The sequence below is a fragment of the Melanerpes formicivorus genome, unplaced genomic scaffold, assembly GCF_026170545.1.
Source record: "Melanerpes formicivorus ecotype bairdi unplaced genomic scaffold, bMelFor1.0.p_v2 SCAF_41, whole genome shotgun sequence".
NCBI classification, from domain to species: domain Eukaryota; kingdom Metazoa; phylum Chordata; class Aves; order Piciformes; family Picidae; genus Melanerpes; species Melanerpes formicivorus.
In genome coordinates this window covers 5449883-5472076 of record NW_027142393.1, presented here as the reverse complement: position 1 = coordinate 5472076, position 22194 = coordinate 5449883, and the positions used below count along the sequence as shown (strand labels likewise).

At 44.4% G+C, this 22194-nt stretch overlaps 1 protein-coding gene across 5 annotated transcripts in view; it reads left to right on the top strand.

Moving 5' to 3' along the window:
- The window catches only part of SPOPL (speckle type BTB/POZ protein like), a 39413-nt gene extending 17482 nt beyond the window's left edge, over nt 1–21931 (top strand). For 4 of the 5 annotated variants that reach the window (XM_068158712.1, XM_068158713.1, XM_068158715.1 and 1 more), the window contains 8 exons: nt 95–246; nt 4571–4698; nt 9269–9446; nt 9541–9596; nt 11116–11238; nt 14612–14754; nt 14839–14892; nt 17847–21931. In XM_068158712.1, the coding sequence (XP_068014813.1) occupies nt 95–246; nt 4571–4698; nt 9269–9446; nt 9541–9596; nt 11116–11238; nt 14612–14754; nt 14839–14892; nt 17847–17991 (979 nt within the window). In that variant the 3' untranslated portion in view covers nt 17992–21931. The remainder of the gene's footprint in view (nt 1–94; nt 247–4570; nt 4699–9268; nt 9447–9540; nt 9597–11115; nt 11239–14611; nt 14755–14838; nt 14893–17846) is intronic. The other variant, XM_068158716.1, reaches the window with a different exon arrangement.
- Nucleotides 21932–22194: the final 263 nt, after the last annotated feature.

Below are 22194 nucleotides of genomic sequence, written 5' to 3'. Positions count from 1 at the left end.
GTTTCAGTACCATCCATTGTTGCATCTTAAAAGAAGAGTGCTGAATTTATTCTGGATATGATTTAAAAATGTGCAATTTCTGCGTTTCTTTCAGGTGCCTGAGAGTGAACCCAAAGGGATTAGATGATGAAAGCAAAGACTACCTGTCATTATATTTGCTTTTAGTTAGTTGTCCAAAAAGTGAAGTGAGAGCAAAATTCAAATTTTCCCTGCTGAATGCTAAAAGAGAAGAAACAAAAGCAATGGGTAAGGGCATCTTAATGTACTGTGTGTGGATTTGTGAAAACACCCCAAAGAAAATCAGCACTGGAATCTTTTCCCAGTGCAGAGCAGAATTTGCTATTGAGGTAAACTATGAAATCATACTTTTTTAATATCCTTTTGGAAACTTAGTTAAAAATCTTGTTCCTGTTGTGCACATTTCCGATCACTGAGCTATGTTAATTCTCTCCTGAGCAGTATAAATTACAGTTCGCTGCTAACTACTGTCACTCCAGGTTCCTGGCACTTGCTTTTGGTAGCACATTATTTTGGGGTTTAGTGGTGCATTTGCTTGTTTCTAGCTCATGTGGAGAGGGTGTTTGACTTCCATAATTAATTAGCTTAAACATACATGGTTGTTTGTTTAGACCCTCCTTTACAATGTTTTGGTCTACTTCACCTGATTTATGCTCTAATCAATTCAAAACCATGTACCCAAGTAACGAGAAGACTGAAATAAGAGGTGATTTAATTGCCTTCTGGATATGGAAAATGTGTGGCTCCAGTTTCAAACTTACAAGCACAACCTTCTTTGGAAACACCTTTCTGAAGAAAGCTGCAGTTCTGATGGGAGTTTATAATTCAGTGCTGCTCTGCACTGCATTCATGGTGTTAGTCCTTTGTATGCTTTTCTTCCCTATCCTTTTCCAGGACTTAGGAAATCTTGCAGGGTCTGTTGTGTTGCAAGTTGTGAATTTCTTGGTGACCAGCACAGTTCTCCAGCAGTCATACCCAAAGCTCAGGCTGCTCTCTCCATACACAACTAGCCTGACCTGTAATCTTTGAAGTCCATTCACAAAACTGAGTTGGAATCTAAAAATTAGTGGCTGGACTTTGTGGGAGGAAAGTCAATGTGTGTGTTTCACTCTCTCCTCTTCCACTGGCAAGAGCTGGTTGCTTCAGTCCCTGCAAGCCTCCTGGCTCTGGAGCCTGTATGAGCAAAGCTACCCTCGCATACATTTGATAGGTTGAGAGTAGTGGATTGGGGCAGGTGATTAAGTGAAACTGCAGTATGCGCATCAAAAAGTGTTTTGAAATTAGCATGGGATCACAGAAGGGTTGAGGTTGCAAGGGCCCTCTGGAAGCTGTCTAGTCCAAACCCTCCAAGCAGGGTCAGCTAGAGTGCTTTGCCTGGGACGTGTCATGCTTTGAACGTCTCCAAGGATGGAGACTCCACAACTTGTCTGAGCAACCTGTTCTACTGTTGAACTAGGTGCTGCTGGCTCTTTTTTGCCTTAAGGGTTCACTGCTGGCTTTTGTGAATTTGTTGTCCACCAGGACTCCAGTCACCTATTTCCTCCTGCTCAGTAGGGCTGGAGCACCCTAAACACAACATTGTTGTGGTCCTAGTTCACACAATGTCAGCTGGCTCACTGCCCTTCCCAGGGCAGAGCTTCACACATGCACAGGACAGCAGAACTGTTTTGGTTGTGTCAGGAGAGACTGGAGAGAGCAGGAGCTCAGCCCTCACCCCCTTGCTGCACCAGCATCTCCCCAGTGTTACAGATCTCAGCCAGCACTGTAAGGACAGGGGAGGGATATAGATGATGTGGATCAAACCGTTACAGGTTGGAAAAGACCCCTAAGATCAAGTCCAAGCATTCTCTAGCTCTGCCGAATCTGGAGCTAAACCATGTGCCTTAGCACCATATCTCTGCCTCTTTGAAACCAGTATTCAACCATCTCCCTGGGGAGCTGGTTCCAGTGTTTGAGAACCCTTTCAGTCAAGAAGTTTCTGCTAATGTTGTATCCAAACCTCCCCTGGTGCAATTTGAGGCCATTTCCACTCATCCTATCACTTGCTGCTACACCTCATTACACCCTCACTACAACCTCATTTCAGGTAGTTATAGAGTGAGAAGGACTCCCCTTACCCCCTACTTTCCAAACTAAAACATCCCAGTTCCCTCAGCTGCTAAATTCCAGTAGTTCTCACATAAATGTCAGCTCCCTTGCCCTCACCTGCCTGGCATGGCCTCCCTAAAGATCTCATACCTGTCCTCTGCAGCACCATATCACAGGAGTTATCCTGCCATGTCTCTGTGAGGCCAAGGAGAACCACAGCCCTGCTGCAGCACCTGGACTTCTAATTCCTCCTATTTCTTTGCTGTGCTGTGTGCAGGAGTTTATGGGCACTCCAGAGGGGCACTCAGTTGTGCTGATGGCCCAGGAAAGGCAGGAGAGATTTGTTTGTAGTGCTGTCCTAAGAGGGATGTGCAATGTAGGATGGAGGGATTTTGAGCATCTGAAGATTATTTGCCAAGGGCTGCTTGAAAGGCTAACAATCACATGGTGCTAAAGCCCCAGTGTCCTCCAAGTAGATGTGTTTTCAGTTTCTGCAGAGCAGTTGCCCTGCATTTGGCACTGCAGGAATTCTGAACATATTTTCATTTTGGGAAATTACCAACAGAAATCATATTTCTTGGACTTTCCAGCCATTTACCATCTGCTTTTGGAGAGGCTGTGTTTTTATTTATACAGCGTAATGATGCCTGACTTCACATGTACTTTGTAAATGGATAATTCATGCACAGGCTGCTGCTTCAAGTGCTGAAGCTCTGTACAGCATAGGCAATGAACTAACATTTGAACTTTATTACAAAGGAGGAAAAAAATACATTGACACTTCCATGCTGCTTTATTTTTCTGGTTTTATATACCTGAATTTCCTCTGAGCACTGATTTCAGATTTTTAACACTGGTTCTTGCTGGTAAGAGTAAAATTTAAGTCTGCAGAATAAAGAATTGGGCCCAATGTAGATGATACATTTTTGAACATTTCTTTTAAGTATGACTTTATTTTTTCATTCCACTTCATGAGGCTCATTGTGAGTTTTTGACAAATTGGTAAAAATGTGAAAACACTAAACCAGCTGCTAGAAAACCTGACCAATACTGTCTAAAATGGCTGGGTTTCTTCCTTGGCACACAGGTTTAACATCGTGGGTAGTATTCTGTATTTGTCACCCTCGACACCCACACTGCACTGAGGTGCATGTTCCTCTGTGCTGTGATCTGTGTGGATAAGGGCTTTGTGTGTGTGTGAAGATGTGAATGTGATCAGGTGACAGGGATAGGGACACCTCCTGCTTCCTCAGTTCCTGGGTTGTTTTTCATTGTGTTAAAGAAAATAAGCAAAAGCTGTACAGCATCCTTTGCTTGATCTAACTCTAGTGAAAAGCTGTTGTGAATCATTTCCAGCTGTTGGCAGTGGGGACAGTGTGTTAGAACTGTGTGGTGTGCTGGGCAAGTCTGTTCAGTGGTGCTACCAAGTCACCTAGTGCAGAGAAGGCTGACTCCCTGATATCTTTATTTTGGACGTTGTAGAAGGAATGATGGTGTCCTAAGATGCACTTTTGTAAAACCCTTGTGCTCTAAACTGCCCTGCAGAACACTGAAGTCTCTATGCATACAGCAGGTGAAATGGTGATGTGCTTCTTGCTCAGCTTTTTTGGTACGAAAAGAAAATTCTGTCTCAAAGAAACCTGCTGTTGTGTCTGCAGTGTTCCTGCTGCCTGGATTTTGGAATGGGCTTTCTAAATGTAATTCAGAATGTGGCTTATTCTACACACAGCCTCAAAACCACTCCCCCAAACCCCCTTTTGCTGTGTTGTAGTTCCACATAAAAGTGGATGGTGCTGTTTCCTGAGGTTCAGTTTGTGGAAAAAGTGCCTGCCTCGCAGTGAACCTCGGTTAAAGAGGCGATCTTACTGAATTATGTTGTGCTCGCATGCAGCGTGCCCTGGGAGCCCTTTGCCAGACTGTGAACATTGGAAGTGGAAAAAAAGGGTTTGTGTGGTCACAGTAAAGCTGATGGGTTACAGAAACGTTCTCATAACTATGCCCAAAAAGGAAGTTAAGCAATTGCTTATTATGACCCAAAAAATAGTTTTAGTTGAAGCCATTGTCTCCTTTGCTTTGTTAAAGTTTTTGCTGTGTTTCAACATTTCAACCCCTGAAAGAAGGTTTCCCTTTGCAGGGGGAAGCCAAAACAGATGGCTACTGCACAGGTGTTGTCAGGCTGCACGTGTGATGACAAATGCGTTGCGACGGTCATGTGCCGAGCAGTTTCTGCTCTGACACGCTGGCACTCTTAACCCCCTGCTCTTGCTGGAGGGTGCCTGCCATGCCACCTAAGGATGGGATGAATTGCAGACTTTGCTCTTCTGCCAGTTGTTTTGCGTCGCCATCCGAGGTGTTTGCTGGGCCCCTTGGTGTGCGAGGGCCCAGCCCTCCTGTGGAGCGTGGGTGGTGTTGGTTGCTGCTTGTTCGCTGACCTTGCTCTGCTTGTGCGTGGCTGTTCCCCCAGAGAGCCAGAGAGCGTATCGGTTCGTGCAAGGCAAGGACTGGGGCTTCAAGAAGTTCATCCGCAGAGATTTTTTGCTGGATGAAGCTAATGGTCTTCTCCCAGATGACAAGCTTACACTGTTTTGTGAGGTGAGTATAGGTTTTTAACTGGTAAACTCTTCAATAAAATGCTTGCCGCTCTAATAAGTGCAGGTTTATATTGATTTTAAACAGTAGCATGCTATAAAAGTTGTCTTTTGTCCACTATAAATACGATCAAATGCACATTATTTGCTGTGTCTGCAATGCATTTTGTTCTCTTTTGGTATATGTGTACTGAACTGTAGACTGCCTGGGTTGTAAACTGTTGGGCTTCTTCATGAATCTGCCAGGGGTACTGTAGAATCACCTGCAGAGTTATTTATGCAAAAGGTGGCTGATATCTGCTGTCTGTTCAGGTGGCTGATGTCTGCTGCCTGTGACCAGGTCACTTAAAGATGTCGTATCTAGAATTGAGAGGACTGTTTTTCACTGGCTAAGCGAAAGGAAATGCCTACCTGCTGGTTTGTGTCATAAAAGCCCAACCTAACTGTCAGAATCGATATTCCTGTAATAAACTCGATGGCTTTAACCAAGGAGCAGCTCTTCGCAGCGAAGGGAACATTTCATTTTTGTTGCAGTTGTCACTGTTTTTTTCTCAACAAATGGAGGCATCTCCTAAGGCTGCTTAATGCTGGGAACTGGTACTGAGAGCTGTGGTGTACCTTTGGCTTTGCTGTGTTACGAGATCAGTGATGTCGGTAAGCTAAATCGTCATCAAGGTTCAGAGGAACTCTTACTGGGTGTTAAAAAGGGTCCCTGGAGGAAGCTGCAGTGTCAGTGCGGTGTGCTTTAAATATACATTGGCTGGGTATCCTTGCTGCCATAAAGTGATTAGTGACTTAGGAGGATGGTAGATTCTCTAACTGCTAATAAGTTTGCTTTGATCTGTGTATTTACAGGAAATGTGTAAAATTGTCTTGGCAAGATTGCAATTTAATTATGTCATTATGCTCCCTGTGAAGAATAATTGAAATGTGGCCCCTGAGACTGGGTATTGCAAATACAGTGCATCTTATTTTCCCTTAGACAAGTTCAATTAGCTGTGTGATAAATTTGTTATGAATGCAATTATTTGGGTGATAAAAGCAGATGTAACAAGTGCTTTTATGGTTCTCTAAAGATGCTTTTGAGTATTTTCTGACTTTAAGTTTTCCTCATAATGAATGCTTTGATGTAAACGATCAGCCCTGGAAAACAGTGTTTGGTTTTGGAAATAGGTCATTAGCTAATTTTAGAGATAAAGTTTGTTTTTAAAAAACCAACTGAACAAATACTGAGTTTTCCAGAGAGATATATCATTGGAAATGTAATGCTAATCTTGAAATGCAGCTGTCTTTCCTGACCAATCTTCTCAGCGTTGTAGTGCGAGTGACCTTCGTGAAGTGTTGGAGCTATCCTGCTTGTTAATGGTGCAGGAAGTGCAGCACCTAGTTGTGCACACTGAGCCTCTGAAACTCCGGCTTGTGTCAGGCCACAGGGAGAAGACTGGAAATCCAAATAGTTGTAAAGCTTGTTTATTCTGATGGATTCTTCCAGCTGTCATTAGAGATAGCAGGTGTTGTTTGAAGGACCTGGTTCTGTAGAGAAGCCTGAAGTTTGTATCCTTTTCAAACTTAGCTGTAAGATGTTATTTCTGTTTGCCTTCCTGCCTGTAACCTGGCTGGAAGCCTGACTTGCTGCTCCTCCAACCGGGTTGCACTTGGCTTGATAAAATGGAGCAGGTACAACACTTACTTGGTAAAGGTCACTGAGTCCCCACTCTGCTTGTTGGCTCTTCTTTTCTCCCTGTTAGGTTGCTGAAGGATTATTTGGTCTTCCTTGGCAGAAAAGGCATTCTGTGTTGCTGGATCTTCCTAAGATCAGATAGATACATCCTTAGATTGGAAACTGCAGGGCTGTTAAGTTAGATACTTGACAAAGTTGAATGCTGCCACTGAGAAGTGACCTGTTGATGAAACACAGCTTCATAATTGTGTTCTTTTAAGCAAACTGATCTCTCTTGCTCAGTTCTCACTTTCCATATAATCTGAAACTACTGAGGCCTTGCAGATACTTTCATCTGCTGAGGGAATGGCAGACTGTCTGCTAGGGAGTGCTTCATGGGTTTAGAATAGAATCTACCAGCTTGGAAGAGACCTATGAGATCATTGAGTCTGACCTCTCACCCAACACCATCTAATCAACTAAACCATGGCACCAAGCACCCCATCCAGTCTCTTCCTAAACACCTCCAGGGATGGTGATTCCCACTTCCCTGGACAGCCCGTTCCAATGGCCAATCTCTCTTTCCTGAAGGACTTCTTCCTAACGTCCGGCCAAAACCTCCCCTGGCGCAGCTTGAGACTGTGTCCTCTGGTGCTGGCTGCCCAGCCTACCTGGCATAGGTTGTGAACAGCCTGGAATATCACATCTTTGCTGTTAGACCTCTACAGGCTGGGAGCCAAGAAAACAATGCAGATTATCCATGTTAATTGTCATCACACACAGAGCTTAGTCCAGTCCTATGTTACACACTTTTATATGCCCGTAGACATGAGGGTATGCAATCCAAACAGCTTCTCTGCACTGAAAGTACGCATGCTGTTCAAAAGCTGCATGGCTCTTTGCTGGCTACCTCCCAAAGAAGTAAATCAGAACTTGAGTACCTGGAAATCCTGACTGCTCAGACAGTAGTTCTAGCACCTTGCAGTGAAGAAACACCTTCAGTCTTGCAAGGGGTTTTTCTAAGGGTCCTGAACTAACTAATGATTTGTGTCAGGTGCTGAAACAATCCTAAACCAGTTTTGGCCCACGATGAATTTTCAGTAGTTACATGGGAATAACTTGGTTGGATTTCTGCTCCATGTAAACAAACGTAAGAGAATGGCCTGGATTGCGAGCATGCCACCTGGACAAGTCAGATACGAAATCTCAGGTTCCTGTAAGTGCTTATTCATAGACTCTTTAGAAGTTGTTGCCATCTGCAGACCATTTGTGCCAGCCACTCAGGAGACTCGAATTAAAACTTCCCTTGAGTTCTGTTCTAGCAGTTTGCTAGGAGCCATCTTTTTTGTGTTGCACAACTATCAACATATCTTGGAAACTGTTCTAAAATAGAAGTCTGGAACGTTGGAGATCAGTTTTAAGTACACAAATAACATCTAGATTGCCTTCCTGGGCACTGTCTGTAGCCGTGTGGTCAGCTCAGACCGTGACCTTTGAGTCAAAGCTCTGGAGAAGCAGAAGTCTCCTTTGGCAGCAGAAGGCTGGCTTTGTTCAGCTAAAACTCCATGTGTTTGTGTCTGCTGAAATCAGGCTGTGAGGGAAAACTCTAGTAGAGTATACCAGAGCTCTCTGGATTTGTTTAGTGTTGTAAATATATGGGTTTACTGTGAAAGTGAACTTAGCAGGGCTTTGGGGGATTTTATGTTTTTTTCTCTCCTTTGAAAGGTGGAAGAATTCCTTATAATCACAAGGGGGTATGGGATGAAACAGGGAATTAGGCAATGATTCAAATCCCCAAGCTGCTGTTGTAATTGGATCATCCTCCTCTTCTGATCTGGAGTTTGGTTTGCAGTGCTCTGACTTTTTGCAGAGCTTAGCTGTGCTATTTTTGCTTTATGCCAGATTTATTCCAGATGCTGTGCCTCTGGAAATCAAACAAAACACTGATCTCTACAGTATCAGCATTTTCTCTTGCTATGAAATCCTAATTTTCTCTGTTTGGGAGGTGCAGTGATCAAGATCTTACGGTACGGTTTATTCTCAACCGTGTGCTCACAGACAACAGAGGTAAAACCTGCTGAGCCCTTCTGTTTTGCAAAAATACTGATTTAAAGGATTTAGTATGTAAAGATAGGCCAAAAAAAAGGCAAGTGAGAGTGCTGCTGTCCTCTTTACTACTGATATGAAAGACTTCAAGGTGGGAAATGATGCCCATATTTCACAGCATTCTTAACCAGTGCATCGTGTCACTGAAGTTATTTACCTGCTGCATCTTCTCTTCATTGACTTGTGCATCTAAAGTAATGGCTTTTGGTCTTGTTGGGAACACAGTCATTCCTGATTCCTGCCTCAGCTGCACACAGTGAAATGAAATAACAAAGGAGACCTGTTACTTGCACTTAGTTTAGGTTAAATATGAATGTGCTGTAATTAAAATCAGGACTGCCACAGCATTCCAACATTTCCATGGATTATTCCTATGAAACCCTTCTGTGACCTTGTCATGCTGCTGAAGCATCTAGCATTTGATATTGTGTATATTTTACTTAAAAGCATAAAGACTGAACTGTTAGAATATCTGCAATGGTGCTAACTTCTACTTTTTGATGCCACTGGTATTCCAAGAACCATATCTGAGGCTCTTGCTTTGGTGTTTCTGTAAGGTGGTGTGTGCTACTGTGCTGCCCTTGTCTTGTTTTGCTTGGATGAGTGCACGATGTTAGAGTCTCTGAGTAAAGTGCTGTTTGGTTTATGTTACTTAAACTGTAAAGCATTAGTTTATGCTTCTGGCCTAATGCTGGGAACATCACTGTTTTTACTTTGCAATTGCTGAACATGTAGCAATAGGTGCTGTAATGTGATGATTATTGGCATTCAGATATGAAGGAGTTGTCTTGCTGTGATTTTCTGTTAGGTAAGCGTGGTCCAAGACTCAGTAAATATATCAGGACAGTCTAATACAAACACTTTGAAGGTACCTGAATGTCGACTAGCAGAAGATTTAGGGAATCTCTGGGAAACAACAAGATTTACAGATTGCAGTTTTTATGTAGGAGGACAAGAATTCAAAGCTCATAAATCTGTCCTTGCAGGTACTTTCTACTTTTGTATTGCTATTATTTTGTAATTAACATTGCTAAAAGTTTAATGTTTTATTATATTAAACATTTCCTTCTCTTGCTACAGCACGGTCTCCAGTTTTTAATGCAATGTTTGAACATGAAATGGAAGAAAGCAAAAAGGTAAGCCATGGGGAAAGCTTTACCTCTTGTGAAAAAGGGAAAAGTTGGTGGAAACTTGAAGTATTGCAAGCTGGGGGCAGGAAGTCCTGGGGGTAAGATGTGAGTGGAGGAGGTACTTCTTCTGCATGCCACCCTGGTTAATTCTGTTGGAGTTTCTTGGCATAGAAAGAGCAGACAGGGCTGACTGGAGAGGTTTTGGAGGATTTGTTCTTTTAGGTATCTGCCCTAGATCAGTTTGGTTTTCAGACTGCTGTAACTGACCTGGTAATCATACTGCTCCTTTTTGCTATAGTTGATACCTTCAGAGAAGCTGACTGACTTCCCTGAGGTTTTGCTATAGTGTATGAAAACGCTTTTTACAGTAGCTAGGACACAAACAACAGGTGAATGATGATTCAAATGCCAGAGGCAATGAAGTCCTTTTCATTCAGAGTTCCTGCAGGCACTTGACCTGTGTAAGTGAAAACACTTACATGCATGGTTACTTCATCAACACAGAGAGCTGCGGCTGCTTTCATGCACTTGGTATCTCCTGCAGCGAGGAGTTTGTGTCTTTCATGAAGGAAAACATCTAAACTTGGTTGGTTATAGGCAGGAAACTGATCAGCCTACTGAGATGTTGTAACAGATGATCATCACTTAGTCTTGGGGGCTGCAAGGATGTCTGAACCAACACGCCAGAGGGATATGGTGCTGTGGTACAACTGAGCTTCACCAGTCTGCAGACTGTCACAGATTTGGAGTATTGGAAGCATTCAGTGGTGTGCTCCATCAGGGCCCTTTGTCTTTTTGCTAACAGTAAGCCTCCAGTGCAGCTCTTCTTGTTCATGCTGTGTGTGGGTCAGTGGGTAGGAAAGCAGAGCAGGTAGGTGCACATCATGTGCTGACAGCCAGTGGTGGGTTTTCTTTTTGTACTCAGAAGTCTGGTGCTTGCTCTAACATCTTGGACATTGCTTCTTCCCTCACTGGTTGTGTATAGGGAATGCTGTTAGTGGATGGGTTCAAGCAAGCAATACCTCTTTTGTTGGGACTGCCTTCAGCTGTATGATGTCAGTTAGATGTGCTGTTTGTTTGCTCTTTGGATTCTGGGAACAAAAGGAAAGTTGTGTTGACTCAATGTAAGTTGAGCCCAAAGTGGCTCACTTGGTTCTCCAGGCTCCTCTGACTTCTGATGTTGCAAGCACATCGGCTTTGGGTTGGAACTGCAGCCCTTGGAAACGTGCCTGAAACTGCCTTGTTTTTTATGTGCAGCCTGTACAATAAGGTCCAGAGTTTAACATTTCTGGAAAGAAGCTGCAATTACTTTTTCCTGCCAAAATTGTCCTGACTAATTTCTACCTGGCTGTAAGAACTACTGACTTTTATTAATTAAAGGAATGTTGACTTAAATTTGTGAGGATTTTGTGTGACAGATGGCAACTGAAAGCTTGTAGCATGCATGCAGATGATATTTGATCTGTTCACTACTGAGATCTGGCTAAATTCCAGAGGCTTTTATTGATTCTTCTTCTTTCACCAGAATCGTGTAGAAATTAATGATGTAGACCCTGAAGTTTTTAAAGAAATGATGAGATTCATTTACACAGGAAAAGCACCAAACCTTGAAGGCATGGCTGACAATTTGTTGGCAGCTGCAGACAAAGTAAGTAACTGACTCCTGGGTTCTCAAACTTGATGTGGAATATTCTGAAAAACCCTTGGTTTATAGTTTGAATATTTTTGTTTTTCTTAATATGAGAATCTCATCAGAAACAGAGATGGGAAAGAGTAGACTTTAGCCTAGCACTGGAAGGATGATAAATCTTCCTGCACCAGAAGTGTTGCTGATACTGCATTTACTATCCAAATTCTTCTTAGAAATTGGGGACCATCAGTACAGTAAATGGGTTGTGAATAAAGTGCTTCCTAGCCTTGTGTTCTTGAAGAGGGTGTATGCAAGTGTTGGGGCTGGCTCTGCTCCCTGGGGTGCTGCTACTGCAGAGCTTCCATCGTTTTCTCTACCCTGTATACCTCCTAGTTCTAGTCTTTCATCTCTTCTGTACTGGGATCTTGATTGCCACTCTTTGAAACAAGATGAGGGGACTTGAAACAGCACAACAATTAAGGTGAGATTATTCCCTTTCACATCAAAGTTTACAGGTTTTGAACTCTTTAAAAACTTGACCCAATACCTTGTTTTTCCTTCACTGCTTTATGGCTTGAGTTGAAATTTTAGTTGGCAATCCTCAGAGAACACAGAGTTCACAGGATGTTAGGGCTTGGAATGGACCTCAGGAGATCTTTGAGTCCAAACCCCTGCCAAAGCAGGACCATAGAATCCAGCACAGGTCACACAGGAACACATCCAGACAGGGCTGGAAAGTCTCCAGAGAAGAAGACTCCACAACCTCTCTGGGCTCTGTGAACCTTACAGTAAAGAAGTTCTTCCTCATGTTTTGGTGGAACTTCCTATGCTGCAGTTTAATAAAAAAGTATTTTGGGAATTGAAAAGCTGAGAAGTGGGTAGAACCTCCTACTTCATAGAATAGAATAGAATAAACCAGGTTGGAAGAGACCTTCAAGATCATCGTGTCCAGCCTATCATCCAACACCACCTAATCAGCTAAACCAAGCAACCTATCAAGTCTCCTTCTGAACAGCTCCAATGATGGTGACTCCACCACCTCCCTGGGCAGCATATTCCAATGGGCAATCACTCTCTCTGTGTAGAACTTCCTCCTAACCTCCAGCCTAAACCTCCCCTGGCGCAGCCTGAGACTGTGTCCTCTTGTCCTGGTGCTGGTTGCCTGGGAGAAGAGGCCAACCCCTTCCTGGCTACAGCCACCCTTCAGGTAGTTGTAGAGAGCAATGAGGTCTCCCCTGAGCCTCCTCTTCTCCAGGCTAAGCAACCCCAGCTCCCTCAGCCTCTCCTCACAGGGCTCTGTTCCAAGCCTCTCACCAACTTTGTTGCCCTTCTCTGGACACACTCCAGCAAGTCAACCTCCTTCCTGAACTGAGGGGCCCAGAACTGGTTTCCATCCATTGCCCCTTGTCCTATCCCAGGGTGCAGCTGAGCAGAGCCTGTCCCCTTCCTCCTGATCCCCAGCCCTCAGATATTATTTATAGACATTTATTAAATCCCCTCTCAGTCTTGTCTGGACTAACCATCCCCAGGGCTCTCAGCCTCTCCTCAACAGGCATTGCTCAGTCCCTTCAGCATCCTGGTAGCCCTCCGTTGGAGTCTCTCCAGCAGATCCCTGTCCCTCTTGAACTGGGGAGCCCAGAACTGGATGAAATATTCCAGGTGGGGCCTCACCAGGGCAGAGTGGAGTGGGAGGAGAACCCCCTAGCCCTGTTGGCCACACTCTTCTTGCTGCACCCTATCACTCAACTGGCCTTCTTGGCCACCAGGGCACACTGCTGTCCTATGCAGAACTTGTCCACCAGCACTTCCAGGTCCTTCTTCTTGGGGCTGCTCTCCAGCAGGTCACCTCCCACCCTGTACTGCTGCAGTTTATTCTTGCTTCCCAGATGCAGGACTCTGCACTTACCCTTGTTTCTCCTTGAGGAGGCATAAGCAGTTTAGAGTCTGGGAAATACTTCACTGTGTGTAATCTGGAACTATTTCACTCTGAGCTGAGAGTATGGCATTGTCTTACCCTGCCTTTACTGTTTCAGAGTTGGTAGTGAAACATGAGGAGTGAACACTGCCTCTTCTCACAGTCAGTCCTGGCACAAGCCATCCCAGTAGTTAGCTGCAAGAAATGGTTATGGATGTTTGGGGTTTTTAAAGCAACTTCAAGTGTTCTTTTTTGTTTGGTTGGTTTTCTCTCAATCTCTCTTTGCCTTTTCAGGCACTGCCCTGGCTTTTGTGACTTATCATTCTTCTTTTTAGCTCTCATTGCCAGCATCTCATCTTCCAAAACTGATTGTTTTGTTTTGTACAGCCAAGCAGCATTTAGTGAATGCTGACCTTTGTACAGGGCATAGCTGATACGTGTGGAGAGTATTATAATGTACAGTTCTATGAAGTAGGAGGTCCCTGTAGCTTTTTGTGACAGTTGAGAGCTGCTAGAAACTTTCTGCTATTCCCTCTGACTGTGAAATAATCTGAGTGCCCTGCATATTACCCAAAGGCACTGCACTGCTGGATGACCTGGTAGGTACAGATTTATTTCTAATGGATATTTAAGTACTCTGAGCAGAGTACTGTAGTAAGACAATGGAAGTAAAAATGCACAACTCTAGAAACAGATGTTAGCCCAGTAACTTCACTTTTCTTAAGTGTATTTCTTTGTGTAGAACAGTTGCTAACACAAGTGTATGAGTGGCATGATGGACTAGATGGCCTTTGGAGGTCCCTTCCAACCCAGACCATTCTATGATGTATGCCACTTCTGTAACTGCAGTTCTTTTCAGAAATGAAAACTAAATGGGATGGGCAAGATCTCAGCAGAAATGAATAGAGCTGAATGAAAGCTCTTTGGACTGTGGCATGCTTCAAAAGAAGCAGTTTATTAATGCAGATGATAACATGGCAGTGCAATTATTTGCCATCGCTTTTCTGGTAGACTGTATCGAAGATAGGGAAGAAAAGATGAAATTCAGAGATGGGGTAGGGCTGAATCTGGATCAGGCTAGTGTATTTTCCCTTGAACAGTGTCATGAAACTTTCAGCTGTGAAATATTTTGCCCCTCCCTTTGAGATGTAAACCTGTTTAATGATGATTTTGGTAACATCTGTTCCTTGCTCTTCCTCCATTATCAAACAGAAGGAAAGTGAGAACTTCTGACTGAGTTGTTGTTTTTAATAAGTTCTCCCAGTAAAGCATTTAATCAGTTTCTGTCAGATCCAAGGCAAGTCTTGCCATTGGAAGAGCCTTCAATGCAGCACACCAAATTTTGAATGACCTGTTTGGACATAGCTTGATGTTAAGCTAGGGAGGCACCAAGCATTTTCATGACTGGAACTGTGGAGACTAAGGGTGGAAGGAATGAGTTTGAAGAATGATTAGTGGAGTTTTTTCTCTCATCAGTATGCACTGGAACGGCTGAAGGTGATGTGTGAGGAAGCACTCTGTAGTAACCTGTCGGTAGAAAATGTTGCTGACATTCTTATCCTCGCAGATTTGCACAGCGCTGAGCAGCTCAAAGCACAAGCAATAGACTTTATTAACAGGCAAGTACTGTTTATGAGACTCTAAATGTATCAGTGTTCGTGCTCTGTGTACCTTTTCAATATTAGCACAGCTCTCTCTTACAGGTGCAGTGTTCTTAGACAACTTGGGTGTAAAGATGGGAAAAACTGGAACAGCAAGTAAGTTCCCCTGCCTCGCTGTGTTCTGTGCAAACACTAAGTAGCCTGCAGATCTTAACAACTCTTGCTTCATTTCCACACTGACTGTGAGTAAAGTGGGGTTCAGCAAGATGCTACCCCAGTTGATGATAGTCACTTACCCCTTAAATGATAGTTGTGGGACGGTGACAGTAGCTGGGTTTTGCTGCTGTCCTAGAGGTGTGTCAGTGCTGTGAGATGGTGACAGCAGCCTACGGAAAGGAAACCATTCTCTTGGGTAGTCAGTTTTGTGCCTGGAGGAGTGACAAGACTTGTTTAGGTCAGTTTGAGCCTGCAGTATCTCCAAAGAAGGGAGGGCAATTGCTCTTTTTGCCTTTGGCAGCATGTTTGTGCACCTTCCCACATGCCAGCACTAGTACTGCAGAGGCCACACAACTAGTCAGGCAGGTTCCTCTGACCTGATTGACTCGTAGGTGCTTTTGCCTGCACTGGAAACAGGCTGAGAGAATGTGGCTTGAGCTGTAGGACTGAGTTCAGTGTATAATTAGAACAGCTCAAGTGAACCATGGAATAGAAGACAGCCAGCTTCAGAGCAGCCAGTGGTGGCCTATATCAGTAAGGGGACGACAGAGCGTTTACTGTCAGAGTCCTCAGGGAATTTAAAATTGTACCATTTGCTTTAAAGTAGAATGTTTTTGTTTAATAAAAAAATAAAGCCAGTCTTCACAGGCCTAATGATTGAGCATGATTTGGAAAAGGAAGGGGATGATAGAAGGTAAGTAGTAAAATCCTGATAGAAAACAAGTCAGAATACATAACTGTAAAGTAGTTGATGTGTTCAGGCTCTGATGATTTGAATAGAATAGAATAGAATAGAATAAACCAGGTTGGAAGAGACCTTCAAGATCGTCGCGTCCAACCTATCACCCAACACCACCTAATCAACTAACCCATGGCACCAAGCACCCTGTCAAGTCTCCTCCTGAACACCTCCAGTGACGGCGACTCCACCACCTCCCCGGGCAGTCCATTCCAATGTGCAATCACTCTCTCTGTGTAGAACTTCCTCCTGACCTCCAAGCCTGAACTTCCCCTGGCGCAGCCTCAGACTGTGTCCTCTTGTTCTGGTGCTGCTTGCCTGGGAGAAGAGACCAACCTCTGCCTGTTTACAACCCCCCTTCAGGTAGTTGTAGAGAGTGATAAGGTCACCCCTGAGTCTCCTCCTCTCCAGGCTAAGCAACCCCAGCTCCCTCAGTCTCTCCTCACAGGGCTGTGTTCCAAGCCCCTCACTAACTTCATTGCCCTTCTCTGGACTCGTTCCAGCAAGTCAACCTCCTTCCTAAACTGAGGGGCCCAGAACTGGACACAGTACTCGAGGTGTGGCCTAACCAGTGCAGTGTACAGGGGCAGAATGACCTCCCTGCTCCTGCTGGCCACACAGTTCTTGATGCAGGCCAGGATGCCATTGGCTGCCTTGGCCACCTGGGCACACTGCAGGCTCATGTTCATCTTACCATCAACCAGCACCCCCAGGTCCCTCTCTGCCTGGCTGCTCTCTAGCCACTCTGACCCCAGCCTGTAGCACTGCATGGGGTTGTTGTGGCCAATGTGCAGAACCCAGCACTTGGATGTGTTCAATCTCATGCCGTTGGACTCTGCCCATCTGTCCAGCCTGTTGAGGTCTCTCTGCAAAGCCTCTCTACCCTCTAGCAGATCAACTCCTGTCCCCAGCTTGGTGTCATCAGCAAATTTACTGATGATAGACTCAATGCCCTCATTTGGAACTTACTGAGCTGACCTCTCTCTTGGATAACTGCTGGTGAGGGTGCTGGTCATCCCGGCTTCAGCTCTAGCACCTACAGGAAGTCAGGGAAATAATGTGAGAGGGCCTGGCTTCCTTTACTAGGCACCAAGGAGTCTGAACTTTGCTGTTGTTTCTTGAGGTACTCTACTGACTGGCAGCAGAAGATTAAAGGCTTGCATTGGTCTGGTCTGCAGAAGGTTATTCAGAGCTTGTGCAGAGTAGAAGTCAGCTGCTAGCTTTTCTGCATAATGGTGTTCCTGAAGCAGTGTGAGGGTGCTCATGAAAGGCTTTTGAGAATGCAGAGCAGTGGAAACCTGGATTTGCTGCATAAGCTGCTTGGTTCCAAGTTACAAATGAGCATCAGTGTGGCATGCACCGCAGCCAGGGTAACCTTCATGTGCCGAGGGAATTTTAGGCTTTGCTTCTCTGTTATTTCAGAGGGGAAAAAAAAGTAAATATATACATTGAGTAAATACATAGGCTTTGAATCTCCTGGATGTCAGTGTGATAGTGCTGAAGTCCAATGCTGCTTCTCTGCTAGTTAAAAATGAGGTGGCCACTGAAAGCCATTGTGAGTGACTTCGTGATGAAGAAAGCAAAGTTTCAGTACCAGTGGAGCGTGCCTGAGAAGCGGCGAGCTCCCAGTGAAGAGCTCAGCCAGCTATCTGCCTTCATGGCTTTCTCCAGTGTAGGAACCACATCATTTTTGCTGAAGTTTTAGATGATTCATGTTACCATCCTTCTCTCTCCCCAACCTGAGCATGCCCTTCTTTGTAATGTGGTTGTCATGTCCTTGCTTGCTCTTTGTCTCTGCACTAGACCTCATTTGCTTCTAGTTTTCCTCGTATTTTTATTGCTTCTCCTGAGCAATTTCATGGGGGCTGTCTTAACACGGTGCCCACTGTTGGACACAGTTTGCTAGTTGAGGTCTTGCTGGTACTGTGTAGAGCAGAGGAGGTGCCCTGTGTCCTAGGTGTGGTGACACTCTCACACCCCAGCTGCAGTCTGTTAGCTCTTTTCAGCAGCAGCCTTGCTGGCACTCGGGCAGGCTGCTGTCTCCTAGCGCTCACTGCTGCTCTGCAGCCCTCCGCCTGCCTCGCTGCTCCCTGCCGCGCGTCGCTGCCTTTCTCCCGTGAAACTGTGTGACTGTTCTCAATGCTTCTGTTTTCAGCCAAGCCACAGACATAATGGAGACAGCGGGCTGGAAGTCCATGATCCACTCCCACCCTCACTTAGTAGCAGAGGCCTTTCGCGCGCTCGCGTCTGCGCAGTGTCCACAGTTTGGCATTCCACGCAAACGGCTAAAACAGTCCTGAAAGCTTCCACGAACTGTAGAGAAACTGAACTGACTCTGCTTCTCCGTGGCCAGAGGTGTTCTCACAAACCGAAACAAGAGTTTTTGTTATCCTTCTCCACAGAACAGAAGCTGAAAAAGCCTATTGTTTGCTTTTCAGATGGATAGTTTATGGTTTAATCCTCAGCTTTAAATTAGACTGATTACTCTAATTCACTGAAAGGCCTTAAATTATCTCCAATGACTCTCTAGTCCATATAGTCTAATGTATCTTGATTTTTTTATTATTATTTTTTATGTGCCTTGTCTTTTTGACTGGGCTCTGCAGGATTGCACTAGCTCCATAATGCAGTAAAGTTGATAACTGAAGATTTAATTTTTGAAAGGGATCTTCCATTATTTTCAGAAGAAAAAGGAAAAAAAGAGTGTAGTTTGGTCCTGTGCTAACTGGAAGGTTCTAACTAGCCTCTCGTCAGAAGCGCTTGGGCCAGGGGCACGTCACATAGCCCAGACAAGTGCTAAATACAGCGAGAGCCTGTTTACCTCCAGTGAATGCCTACAGGCTATTTATGGCAATATACTGCTTTGAACATAATTTATTTTTCATTGTGGGGCAAATATGCAATGGTTTGGCCCAAAAATGTATTTTCATTACAGTTTGTAATGCTTATTGTGTGTGTGTCCAAGCTGTCCAGATGGTGAAGCGAAACACGGAATAAACCTCGTGCTTGTGTTTCTTGACGGTCCATCCTTAGTTTACATTCAATGCAGAACTGAAGGAGGTGAGGAGCTCAATGTGAACACAGAAGAGTATTCCATGTGGAAACAGAGCTGTCCCCCGGGTGTGGCTGCCTAGAGAAGCAGAGGATGCGGAGAATGACCAAATGTAAATTGAAGAAACGGGCCCAATGGATTCTTAATATGCACTTTCAGCGTGTAGCTTTTGTATGAGGTGTGGTACAGATCTGTTTTGCTTTTGATGAATTAACGAGGTACAGGTAATTGGGGCGTAACTTTTTAGATACATTATTAAATACCTTCAGCCACATGGGATTTAGTTTTGCTAGCAAAGGCTCAATCCAAGGTGCCTATTGCAAGCTTCCCTATTCCAGTGACAGAAGGTTTTGGCTTGTTTGACAAAGGCACGGGATTGGTGATAGTGTGAAGGGATTCTTCCCATCCTGACGTCTGTGCACAGCTTCCATTAGCACCCGAGGGGGTTACGTGTGCATCTTGGAGGAATCTTCAGGTGGTGTTTGCAGGCAGAGGCTTGCTCAGCCTTGTGTTGCAGCCCTTGTGCTGACATAGGACGGTGTGGAAATTCTGCATAATGTGAACAGGATGAAACCTTTGTAAACTGCTTGTCATGGGCCAGTTCTTTATTGTATGAACCTTAGCTTTAATATCAACATCCTCAGTGTTTGATAGCTTTGTTTACAGTTGGGAGGGCAAGTCTGCAGTAGTGCACACTCTAAATGTTTCCTGCATTGAGTTTACTGTGACAGTGATGATATGCTATAGTTGTGTCATGGGGAGCGGGAGATCTCACCTAATTTATAAACACACTTGCAGAGGGGTTTTAGTTTGTCCATTAAAAACAAGTCATGCAGGGAGGAGAGAGGAAAAATTTCAGATGGTTTACAACCTGAAAATCTCTCTCCATCCCAATGCCAATAAGAGTCACCCAAATTACTCTGAAATTTTTAGAGGAAGGTTCTGTACTTTGGCATCCAGGAAACCACGAGCGAAGGGAACCTGGGAGAAACAGCTGGTCCAGTTCTGAAGAAGAAAATACCTTCTGAACGTGTGTTTTCTTCTTCTCTTGAAACTAAATCTTTATGACAGGCAAAGTGTAAAATCAGAATCTTCTTCACTAGTATGTAAGGCAGTAAATGGTCTCTCTGCAGAGAGCCTTTATCAGTTTTTGACTGTCTAAAGCATCCTTCCCAAAAAACTGTAGGGCTTCCCACCCAAACAGTGGTGTGTTTGCTGCACTGTGTAATGCATTAGGACTATCTCTTGTCTTACCCATCACTGGGAAAACTTGCAGCTCTAACATATGAAGTGACTTGAATGTTTCATGCTGTAATGATTGTCCAGTTCAGCTGCTTCTACAGTAACAATGTACAGGAATCAAATGAAAACCTAAGGACCCTTATGAAAACCTGGGGTTTTTAGAAGCTTCATAGCACGTTTTGCACCAAAACCTGTCAGACACTGTGCTGTAATGTTATGTACATCCTGAAGTGTCCACTTCTCCAGTCAGGCAGTGTACCACACATTGACAGGAAAAACAAAACCACCCTGAGAACCGATCTGTACAGATCTGGGATTATTTATTATCTGTGTTTTCAAGTTTTGTCAGCTCTTAAGAAAAAGGTAAAACAGTTGCTGTATTCTTAAGTGAGTGCACGAATTACCCACCTCTTTAATTAACTACATGCAGTGTTCTCACTAGAATGGGATAGCTGGGAATTACAACCTTCTCCTTCGGATGCAGGAGCTGGGCTTTATTCCCCACATCTCAGGAGCTTGCCCTCCAAAGCCTCAGTTGTCAGTTCAGAGTGCAGCAGATACAAACCATGTCTAATACAATGGACAGTTGTTCCAGGCTGAAATCTTAGAGGATTTTTCTTAGTCTTCTATCCAGATTAGGAATATAATGTATGAAGGTGCCATGTTTTGGCTTGCCAACACTACTCCCTCAGACAGATGTGAACCACTGCTTGCAAACCTTTCTGGGGAGAGCCCTGCATGTGTCCTGTGTGCGTGCGCGTGTGTATGACTGTGTGGTGTTTTTGTCAGGAATGACTTTCTAAAATTAAGGACTCCATTTGCTGTTAAAATGCTATTATGTATTATATATAATATTTTTTTCTCCATTTGAGCCTCTCCTAAGGAGATGCTTTGGGTGGAAGACGCTTCACTAAACGATCTGTATTTTGTGGTCCATTTACTGCACGCAGAATCCCAACACATTGTGCCTTCCGGGAAGCGGTTGTGCTGAAGGGGCGACACAACAGCGTGCGAGGTCTCGAGGGGGGAGGGAGGATGTAGCTTGACACACGCTTGAGGTGGAAGAGTTCAGCATTCCAATTCTGCATGCTGATTCCTACGTTGGGTTTCACTGAGGTAGAACCTGCACACAAAGTGGAGTGTTGAGGCCGAAAGCTGCGCGGTGGTGTAGCTCGTGTGGAAATATCGGTGTTAGAGGATGAGGGCACCTCAGCGTGTGGTGGTCACGGACACAAGTGGCTCTGGTTCAGTGCTTTCCTGTTGAGTGTTCAGTAAAAAATTCACTTTTGCACAGGAGGTCAGTAGGAGACCCACGTGGAGATTGTTCCTTTGAAATCCTGGTGGCAAGGCTTCTCCCTTGGGAGAATAAGACGGAGTGCAGTATTGGAAACTGTGTTTCATAAGGCAGTGGACTGCAAACGTAGAGGCATTGCCAGCTGAAATACTGTTGAGTTTTGTTGAGTCTTGCAGTAGATCAGAGTTGCTAAGCTTAATGGACTATTTTTGTAATTTAACTTTTAGTTGACAAGTGGGAGGTTAACTGCCTCTTGTCTGGCATTAGTATGTTTAGTGCAGAGCTTAGCTCCTGAGCTAGCAAGACCCCAACTTAGTCTCACAACCTGGTTCCTGCCTGCAGTAAATGGACTGTGCTTGTCAAGGGATTCGCTACCTTAAGGGGTTTTGCAAGGAACTTCATGTTTGTAACCTGTTTTTTGAAGGCTTCAGATCAGTGAGTCCTATTTTAGAATTTGAACCAGTGAAATGACTCAGACTGTTTTGGGGTGGAAGTGATGAAGAGAATTGAGATATGTAAACAGTTGTATCCAACCATCCAGCCTTTTTTTATCAGCTGATGTTAATGGTGAAATACTTTTTGTACCTTGTTGCTGAAAATATTTTTGCGTTTCAGCACATCAAGCTACAATAAAGTTGTTACTTAAACGGAACCTGTCTGTGTCTTGTGTTTGCCCTGGGGTCAGGCTGGTTCTTTCCATCTCTATGGCCATCATTGCTGCATTTGGCTCCTCTTCCTTCAGAAAAGCATTTTACCAGCACTGTCAGTCACTCTGGTGTAAAATACACAGCTGCCTTCTTGGAAATCTCTTTGGGCAGGGTCACATTGCCATCTTGCTCCAGAGCATCTCCCAGTTGTTCTTCCATTTTGATGCTTTGAACTAATGGAGAGCTCTGAGCAGCTCATAACTTTGCC